The 10,550-nt window shown below is 45.3% G+C and overlaps 1 protein-coding gene across 4 annotated transcripts in view; it reads left to right on the top strand.

Moving 5' to 3' along the window:
- Positions 1 to 10,550, top strand: part of MMP23B (matrix metallopeptidase 23B) — a 15,299-nt gene continuing 4,749 nt past the window's right edge. Inside the window, exons 1-6 of one of the 4 annotated variants that reach the window (XM_018920372.3) lie at positions 7 to 261; positions 362 to 662; positions 5,663 to 5,772; positions 6,493 to 6,614; positions 7,870 to 8,037; positions 9,414 to 9,578. In XM_018920372.3, coding sequence (XP_018775917.1) covers positions 426 to 662; positions 5,663 to 5,772; positions 6,493 to 6,614; positions 7,870 to 8,037; positions 9,414 to 9,578 — 802 coding nt within the window. In that variant the 5' untranslated portion in view covers positions 7 to 261; positions 362 to 425. Of the gene's footprint in view, positions 262 to 361; positions 663 to 5,662; positions 5,773 to 6,474; positions 6,615 to 7,869; positions 8,038 to 9,413; positions 9,579 to 10,550 lie in introns of all 4 variants that reach the window. The other 3 variants (XM_018920371.3, XM_009095691.4, XM_018920373.3) reach the window with 3 other exon arrangements.

Here is a 10,550-nt window from a genome sequence, read left to right as displayed (position 1 = left end):
TTCCAAGGGGCTGATGTTGCCCTCTGGATTCCCCTTGCTGCCCTCTCCCCCGGTTTTTTTTGGGAGTTTTTTCCATGACACGAAGCTGAAGCTGCAGATTTGCCCTCGGTTGCTGACAGAGTTAAAGAGAGGAGTTCATGGCCAGCCCAGCTTGTTTCACTTTGCTGCTGCTCCCGGGCCAGCCCAAATTTCAGCTGCAGTAACACGATCCCACTTGGCAGAGCCCGAGAGAATCTTTGGCACATTGCAAAGAGCCTTAATGTAAAGTCTGCTTTTTTTTTTTTTTTAATTTTTTTTCCCTTCTCTTTTTATTTTTTTTTAAATCTCTTTTTTCTTTTCTTTTTTTTTTTTTTTTTTTAAGGGTTTTTTGAAACTCTGCTTGTGCTCAGCTCTGGCAGGAGCTGCTCACAAATGGGAGCTCAAGGATGACAAATGCGTTCTGTGCAGGGAATGTCCTGAGCTCCTGTCCCAAAAGAATCCCGCAGGAGAAGGGGATGGATGGGGCTGAGCGGGGCCCTGCGGGCAGGAGGAGCCCCCCGGGGCCGGAGCAGGAGGGCAGCGGGGCCTGGAGGAGCTGCCTGGGGCTGCTGTGCCTGCTCCCCGCGCTGGCTCTGCTGGCAGCGCTGGAACACCCGGAGGGAACCGCGCTCCAGGAAATCCAGGTGAGCGGGACGGGAAAGGAGCTGGGATGGGAGGGGAAGGGAGCTGGGAAAGAGAGGGGCGGGGGGGCTCTGCTGCCAGGCTGGAATCCAAATCTCTAAATCTCTAAATCCCTAAATAGATGAATAGATAAATACATAAATAGATTAATAGATTAATAGATAGATAAATAGATAAATAGATAAATAAAATAGATAAATAGATAAATAGATAAATAAATGAATAGATGAATAGATAAATAGATGAATAGATAAATAGATAAATAAATGAATAGATAAATCTCTAAATAGATAAATATATTAATAGATTAATAGATAAATCTCTAAATAGATAAATAGATGAATAGATGAATAGATAAATAGATAAATAGATTAATAGATAAATAGATAAATAGATAAATAGATGAATAGATGAATAGATAAATAGATAAATAGATGAATAGATAAATATCTAATCTAAATGGATGAATGTATCTGATAGGCCTAGAGAGAAATAGATCTCAGTAGATCTGTGGGCAAATGGATCTAAACAGGCCTGAATAGATACAAAGAGATAAAACAGATCTAAACAGATAAATGGCTGAATAGATAAATGTCTGAATAGATGGATATCTAATCTAAATGGGTGAATAGATCTGATAGGTCTAGAGAGGAATAGATCTAAATAGATAAATAGATCTATGGACAAATGGGTCTAAACAGGCCTGAACAGATACAGAGAGATCAAAATAGATCTAAATAGATAAATGTCTAAATGTTTGAATAGATGGCTAAATATCTAATCTAAATGGGTGAATGTATCTGATAGGCCTAGAGAGGAATAGATCTCAATAGATCTGTGGACAAATAGATCTCAACAGGCCTGAACAGATACAAAGAGATCCAAATAGATAAATATCTAAGCAGATAAATGTCTAAATAATGTAAATAAATAGATCTCAATAGATCTGTGGACAAATGGATCTAAACAGACCTGAACAGATACAAAGGATCAAAACAGATCTAAATGGATAAATATCTAAATAGATAAATACCTAAACAGATAAATGTCTAAATAATGTAAATAAATAGATCTCAATAGATCTGTGGACAAATGGATCTAAACAGGCCTGAACAGATACAAAGAGATCAAAACAGATCTAAACAGATAAATGTCTGAATAGATAGATGTCTGAATAGAAAATGTCTAAATATATAATCTGAATAGATAAATGTCTGAATATCTGATCTGAATAGATAAATAGATCTCAATAGAAACAAATAGATCTAACCAGATGAAGATCTAACTAGATGAATGTCTGAATGTCTCATCCAAGTAAATAAATGGATCTCAATAGCTCTGTGGACAAAGAGCTCCCAAGAGCTCCCAAGAGCTCCCAAGAGCTCCCAAGAGCTCAGTACCTGAGCAGGTGATGTTTTCCTGTCCCCTGTTGAATGGAAAGGCCAGCAGAGCAGGCCGGGCTGGGCTCAGCCCTGAGCTCCTCTCTCCAGCTCTGCCTGGCATCCTGCACAGTCACTCTTTATTTCCATTTTCCCCTGAAGCTTTTCTTCTCAGCAGTTACAGAAAATAAAGTCACTGTTCTCCCCTGGGGCTGCAGCTTTCCCTGCAGGAGGAGCAGCCTCTTCCTGCCTGGAATTGTTCTGTGCTGGGAGAGCTCCGGCTTCCCCCGGGCTGGAATTCAATGATTCCATGAAATATAAACAAAAGACAGCAGTAGAGCATGCGCAGAGATAAGATAGCAGAAGGGAGCAGGGCAGAGAGAACAGAGCAGAAGGCAGCAGAGAAGGGAGAAGACAGAACAGGAGGGGCGAAAAGAGAGAGAAGAGAAGAGAAGAGAAGAGAAGGGAAGAGAAGAGAAGAGAAGAGAAGAGAGAGGAGAGGAGAGGAGGAGAGGGAGGCAGAGGAGAGGATAGGAAGGATAGGAAGGAGAGTAGAAGATGTATAATATATAATATGTAAATGGTAATAAAGAAACTAGAAATATAAATAAAAATGAAATAGTATATGTTATAAAATAGAGTGATAAAATAATTATATATCGATATATCATATATGCACAGTATAGATCAGATATAAGGATATAATACAGAATATTTATATCTATGAAGGAATATAATAGATAATGTAAGATCAGATAATAAAATGGAGAGAGAGAGTAAGATGAAGAGGAAGAGCAGAGGGAGAGAAGAGAAGTAGAAAAGAACTAGAACTAGAAAAGAGAAAGATAAACAGACTATAAATATACATATACATATAAATATACATAGACATATAAAATATACATATACATATAAGTAAATATAAAGTACAAATATAAGTATAAATATAAATATGCTATATTATATTTCATGATTATATTCCTATCTAAAATATGTATTACATATTAAATATAGAATATTTGCACCAGAGATTTGTCCTCCCGAAGCTGCTGCTGCTCTGAGCTGCAGGAAAATCGGAATTCTCCCCTTGGAGGAGAGAGAAGTGCTGGGATGTGCTCCTGGAGGAGGTGGGGCAGTCAGCCCGGGCACAGGAACTTTCCAGGAACGTTTCCAGCCTTCCAAGGCACGGAAGGTTCCGGTGCTTGGTGACACCAGGGCCGAGCTTTGGCTCTCGGGGCATCCTTTCCTCCTCCTGCTGCTGCTGCCCTGGCCTCAGCCTGGCCAGGCTCTGCTGCCCCGTGGCCACTGCCCCCTGCTCTTGGCCACTGCCCCATTTATTTATTTTTGTATTTTGCAGCCCAATTTTCACTGTCTCAGCCCCAAAAAAAGGGGACACAGGGCTGGGAACTTCCCAAAGCCCCACGGTGGGTCCCGTTCATCCCCTCCAGGTTCTGAGAGGTTTTCCAGCTGCAGCCAGAGGTGTCCCACAGAATCCCAGGAGCTCCTGGGCTGCTCCATGCTCCAAGGGCTCTCCAGGCTTCCAGGGTTTCTCCTGGCTCTGGGGGGTTCTGGAGCTCCCTGGAATTGCTCCTGGTCAGTCGCTGCAGCCGGGCAGGGCTGCAGGACACGGGAGCTGCCCAGGCAGAGCCGCAGCACTCGCTGGGCCCAGGGGCTCCTGAGGGCTCACTCCTGCTCCCCAGGGAGGAGAGGGCCGGCTTGGGATGCTTTGGGATGCTTTGGGATGCTTTGGGATGCTTTGGGATGTGGTTTGGACTGGCTTGGGATGCTTTGGGATGGTTTGGACTGGCTTGGGATGCTTTGGGACGGTTTGGGCTGGTTTGGGATGGTTTGGGATGATGCAGGGATGGTTTAGGATGTTTTAGGCTGGTTTGGGATGGTTTAGGATGTTTTGGGATGGTATGGGATGGTTTGGGATGGTTTGGACTGGCTTGGGATGGTTTGGGATGCTTTGGGATGATGCAGGAATGGTTTGGGATATTTTAGGCTGGTTTGGGATGGTTTAGGATGTTTTGGGATGGTTTGGGATGCTTTGGGATGGTTTGGGATGATGCAGGAATGGTTTGGGATGGTTTGGGCTGTTTTGGGATGGTTTGGGATGCTTTGGGATGGTTTGGACTGGTTTGGGATGCTTTGGGATGGTTTGGGATGACACAGGGCTGGTTTGGGATGACACAGGGCTGGTTTGGGCTGGTTTGGGATGTTTTGGATGATGCTGGGATGGTTTGGGATGTTTTGGGATGTTTTGGGATGTTCTGGGATGATGCAGGGATGGTTTGGGATGTTTTGGCCTGGTTTGGGATGTTTTGGGATGATGCAGGGCTGGTTTGGGATCACACAGGGCTGGTTTGGGATGTTTTGAATGTTTTGGGATATTTTGGGATGACGCAGGGCTGGTTTGGGATGTTTTGGGATATTTTGGGATGACGCAGGGCTGGTTTGGGATGTTTTGGGATATTTTGGGATGACACAGGGCTGGTCTCATCCCTTGGGTCCCCCTCAGGCAGAGCCAGAGGTGCTCCCAGCCCCCAGGCCCTGTTCCATGGAGGTTTTTATTCTGAAGCCCCCTAGAAGTTTAAGAGAATAAATTGGGATTTATCAAAGGCCTTCCAGAGGTGCACCTTGAAAATCCTCTGAGGGTTTTCAGAAACCCCTGGGTTCCCAGCCCAGGCTGGATGATGCTCACAGGTTTTTCACACAATTAAAATTTAGGGATTAATCCTCCAATTCCAGCTTCAGGTGATGAAATCATTTACCCAAAAACTCCCCCTGAAATTTCATTTTATTGATACTTTTCAGGGCCTGAGGCTGTGGGGTGATCTCAGGCCTGGAGGAATTGTTGTGCCTGACAAAATGTGAAAGCCCTGGCTGACATTTTATTTTTTCGTGGATTTGGAGTGGGGCAGTGCAGCACTGGAGAAACAGGGGCTAAATAAACATAAAGGATAAACATAAAGGAAAAACATAAGGGATAAATATAAAGGATGAACATAAAGGATGAACATAAAGGATAAACATAAAGGATAAATATAAAGGATAAACATAAAGGATAAATATAAAGGATAAACATAAAGGATGAATATAAAGGATAAATATAAAGGATAAATATAAAGGATGAACATAAAGGATAAACATAAAGGATAAATATAAAGGATAAACATAAAGGATAAACATAAAGGATAAAGATAAAGGATGAACAAAAAGGATGAACATAAAGGATAATAAAGATAAATAAAGGATAAACATGAAGGATAAATATAAAGGATAAATATAAAGGATAAACATAAAGGATAAACATAAAGGATAAAAATAAAGGATAAACATAAAGGATAAACATAAAGGATAAATATAAAGGATAAATATAAAGGATAAATAAAAAGGATAAATATAAAGGATAAACATAAAGGATAAACATAAAGGATGAACATAAAGGATAAATATAAAGGATAAACATAAAGGATAAATATAAAGGATAAATATAAAGGATAAACATAAAGGATAAATATAAAGGTTAAACATAAAGGATAAACATAAAGGATAAATCTCCAGGTATCAGCTGTCCTGGATGTGCTGCAGTGCCTCCCATGCTCTGTTTTGTCTTTAAGGAAGATGTGCCAGGCCCAGCTGTGCCCAGCCCAGCCCCTGCCCAGCGCAGCCGGCGCTACACCCTCACCCCCGGGCACCTCAAGTGGGACCACTTCAACCTCACCTACAAGTAAGGCTGGGACAGCCCAGGGACCCTCCTGGGGCCGGGGGCTCCTGCTCTGGCCATGGCTGGGGGGGCTGGCCCTGAGCTCCGGGGAGAATCTGCTGCTGGGATCCTCTGGGGTCAGCAGCAGGTGGGGAAACCACGGGAAACCAGAGTGGGAATGACAATGCACAGGTGGGGAAAATAGAGAGTGGGAATGACAATGCACAGGTGGGGAAAATAGAGAGTGGGAATGACAATGCACAGGTGGGGAAAATAGAGAGTGGGAATGACAATGCACAGGTGGGGAAAAATCGAGAGTGGGAATGACAATGCACAGGTGGGGAAAGAGAGTGGGAATGGCAATGCACAGGTGGGGAAAACCAGGAGAGTGGGAATAACAATGCACAGGTGGGGAAAATAGAGAGTGGGAATGACAGTGCACAGGTGGGGAAAAATAGAGAGTGGGAATGGCAATGCACAGGTGGGGAAAACCAGAGGAGAACTTGGAGTCAGATTCAGCATTCCTCCCTGCCAGGGGCACCTGATAAACACCCCAGGTGTGCTGTGTGTTCCTGGCTGTCCCTGCCGAGCAGCCCAGGTGTGCTGGCTGTCCCTCCCAGGTGTGCTGTGTGTCCCTCCCAGGTGTGCTGTGTGTTCCTGGCTGTCCCTGCCGAGCAGCCCGGGTGTGCTGGCTGTCCCTCCCAGGTGTGCTGTGTGTCCCTGCAGGATCCTGTCCTTCCCCAGGAACCTGCTGAGTGCCCGGGCCACCCGCCGGGGGCTGGCGGCCGCTTTCCGCATGTGGAGCGAGGTGTCCCCGTTCAGCTTCAGGGAGGTGCCCCGGCACGTGCCCAGCGACCTCAAAATCGGTGAGTGCCCCCGGGTGGGGTAATTCCAGCAATTCCAGCTCTAAGGGAGCAGCTGGGAGGCAGGAGAGGCTCCTGGGCTGGGCGGGTCCTTGGATAAAGTTTGGGGTGAGCTTTGCCTTTAGGCAGACGAAGGAAAAGCACTTTGGTCTGCTCCAGGAAATGTTAATGCCACAATTTACACCTCCTGGAGGCTGCAGGCATCTGCCAAAAATGAACCCTCAAATTCTGCTGCTGGGACCCCGCAGGTGGGCAAAGCCACAGGGGAAAAAGGATAAGGATAAGAATAAAGAATAAGAATAGTCCACAGGTGGGCAAAGCCACAGGGTAATAAGGATAAGGACAAAAATAAGAATAAGAATAATCCACAGCTGGGCAAAGCCACAGGAGAATGAGAATAAGAATTAAGAATAAAGAAGAATAAGAATAAGAATAAGAATAAGAATAAGAATAAGAATAAGAATAAGAATAAGAATAAGAATAAGAATAAGAAAAATTCACAGGTGGGGAAAGCCACAGGAGAATGAAAATAAAGAATAAGAATAAGAATAATCCACAGGTGGGCAAAACCGCAGGAGAATGAGAATTAAGAATTAAGAAGAATAAGAATAAGAAAATAAAAATAAGAATAAGAATGAGAATAAGAATAAGAATATAAGAATAAGAAAAATCCACAGGTGGGGAAAGCCACAGGAGAATAAGAATAAAGAATAAGAAAATGAGAACAAGAATAATCCACAGGTGGGGAAAGCCACAGGAGAATGCAAATAAGAATTAAGAATAAGAATAAATATAAGAATAAGAATTAAGAATGAATAAGAATAAGAATAAGAATAAGAATAAGAATAAGAATAAGAATAAGAATAAGAATAAGAATAAGAATAAGAATAAGAATAAGAATAAGGTTTTTGGGGATGATGTTTTTTGATGACATTTCTGTGGACGACAGTTTTTTTTTGGAGGATTTTTTGTGGGGAATTTTAGGGATTGGTTGTTGGTTTGATGTGATTTTTCTGCAATTTTTTTTTTGACCAATTTCTTGAGAGTAGTTAATTTTTTTGTGGTTGTTGTTGAAGGGGTTATTGATGTCCAAAAATGGGACTGTCCCTCTTTGAGGCCAATTTCAAGGTGGTGAGTGCTCCAGTGCTACACCCAAGAACTGGACGAAGCGTTTTGAGGAATTTTTGAGAATTCCCCTGTCTGCCCTGCCCCCCAGGGGAACTGATGACCCTCCAGCTGCTGCTTTTCCCCCCGCCAGGTTTCTACTCCATCAACCACACGGACTGCCTGGAGTCCCTGAGCCACCACTGCTTCGATGGCACCACGGGGGAACTGGCCCACGCCTTCTTCCCCCCGCACGGCGAAATCCACTTCGATGACCACGAGTACTGGATCCTGGGCACCACCAGGTTCAGCTGGAAGAAAGGTGAGCCCAGGGAGTGCCTGGCCTTTGGATTTTGGTCTGGCATTGGCCTGAGCTGGGAAAGTGACGGTAGAAAGGGCTGGGGTTTTGTTGTGGGGTTGGAAGTTGTTGTTGCTCGGCCCTGTGTGGTGGCAGGGCCATTTCTTGCTGGAATTATTGGAATTGGGGAAATGATTGGATAGTTCAGCCACATCCTTCTGTTAAAATCCATCTGCTGGGTGCTGCCAAGAGGCTGGAGTTGGCCTCCAGGCTGTGGAGGTCAAACAGGAGCCTCTTTCAGCCTGGAATCATCCCAGCCCCAGGAAGCTGAGGAGGGTCAGTGGGTCAGACCTCTCCTGGAGCCTGGCGCTGCTCTGGGTCCTGCTGCTGGAATTAGAAGCACAAGGAAATTATTGGGTGGATTTGGGCCCAAGCAGACACAGAGAAGATGAACCTGAGGCAGCATTGCCCATTCTGGTGCTGAAATTGATGCCTTGAGAAGGCTGAGCTAGAACAGGGGCTGGGCAGAAGTCCAGAATAAATCAGGGATTGATGAAAAGGATCTCCTGAATGGATCCACCTTGGGCAGCACCAGAGCCCAGCCAGGGCTGCAGCCAAAATGCACCAAAATGGCCCCAAAATGAACCAAAATGGTCCCAAAATGAACCCAAGATGAACTAAAATGGTCCCAAAATGAACCCAAAATGAACCAAAATGGTCCCAAAAATGGATGATTGCTCCCAAAATGATCAGTTCTGCTCCATTTGCCCCTTGCAGTCTCTGTCCCATCCCAGCTCCAGCCCAGGCAGTCCCAGCCTTGTTTTTCTCTCTCCAGCCCACGGGGTTTGTGCTCCTGGGCTGAGATTTGGATCATTTGTCCTTGGTGCCCAGCTGGAGCAGGAATTGTTTTGTCTCCCTGCTCTGGGCACAGAGCTCACCATCCCATAATATGAACCCAGACCCACCCTAAAGCAGCTCAGAGTGTGGAAAACAGAAAATCCAAACCTGAGGCATCAGCTCAGAATCTGAAAACAGAAAATCCAAACCTGAGGGATCAGTTTGAGCCCAGGCTGTTCATCAGAGCCATCCCTGTGTGCAATCCCTGCTCAGTTTGGGGTCCAGGCTCTGCACCCAATGGATAAATCTGTGAGTTATATCTCTGTTATGGCTAAAGAGGGAATTGTTTTGTGTCCCTGCTCTGTGCCCAGAGCTCACCATCCCCTGATATGAAGCTCAGACCCACTAAAACAGCTCAGAATGTGAAAAACAGAAAAGGCGTCAGTACAGAACCCGAAACCCAGAAAAGCCAAACCTGAGGCATCGAGAGCTCTCCCGTGGCTTTAGCCCAGGCAGCAGCGTGGCTGAGCAGAGCCCAGTGCCAGGTGCTGTCCTGTCCCCAGGGGTGTGGCTGACTGACCTGGTGCACGTGGCTGCCCACGAGATCGGACACGCGCTGGGCCTGATGCACTCGCTGAACCCCAACGCGCTCATGCACATCAACGCCACCCTGACGGGCAAGAAGAGCATCTCCCAGGACGAGGTGTGGGGGATCCACAGGCTCTACGGTGAGACTGGAGCTCAGCTCCTGCAGCTTGTGCCTCAGGTGCCAGCTGGATGCTGGGCAGCACTCGTGGGGGCACAGCCCAGCTCGGGCTCCTCATTGTGGGTGGTTTTTCCCCTACAGAGGAATGATGAGCAGGAGGTTAATTAACTACTTTATTATACTCTATTATTCTGTATTATATTATATTGCATCTAAATTGAATCAGCCAGGCACTCCACTGCCCAGAATCTGGTGGCTGTCACCCAACAGTCCTGACACACACACACACACCTGGCCCTGACAGGCCAAGGAAACAAAACCCCATCACTGTGGGTGAACAATCTTTAGATTGCGTTCTGCTTCTGCACAAACACAGGCACAGCAAATGAGATGAGGATATTCTTGGGAAGAATTGTGCCTTGCATTTCTCTGTGAAGAGAAATGGGGCTACAGACCTGGCCCTGACAGGCCAAGGGAACAAAACCCCATCACTGTGGGTAAACAATCTTTAGATTGCATTCTCCTCTGGCACAAACACAGTAAATTAGATAAGGATATTCTTGGGAAGAATTGTGCCTTGCATTTCTCTATGAAGAGAAATGTGGGGCTGCACACTTGGCCCTGAACCAAGGAACCAAAACTCCATCACTGTGGGTAAACCATCTCCATGTTGCATTCTGCTTCTGCACAAACACAGGCACAGCAAATGGAAAGAGTTGTTTGTTTTCCTTTCTCTGAGGTTCAGAGAATGTGAATCTCAGAAATATTCTTGGTGTTAGGAAAATTAATCCACAAACACCAGAGGTTGATGTCCAAAAAGGAGACAGAGGAGTCCCTTTTGCCTTATTTAAATAAAGGCAGAGGCCATGGGGATTCCCCTGGGGTCTCTCCAATTTTGGAGGGTGCAGCCTCCTTTTTATCCCAATTTCCAGCCACATTTCCCTTCTCTCTTTCCCCATTTCTGAGGGACTTGAGAGGTTCAGAGTCCCTGATA

The sequence above is a fragment of the Serinus canaria genome, chromosome 21 (assembly GCF_022539315.1).
Source record: "Serinus canaria isolate serCan28SL12 chromosome 21, serCan2020, whole genome shotgun sequence".
In the NCBI taxonomy this organism is placed as follows: domain Eukaryota; kingdom Metazoa; phylum Chordata; class Aves; order Passeriformes; family Fringillidae; genus Serinus; species Serinus canaria.
Note: the sequence above shows the minus strand (reverse complement) of the source record. Positions and strands in the feature narration are given on the sequence as shown.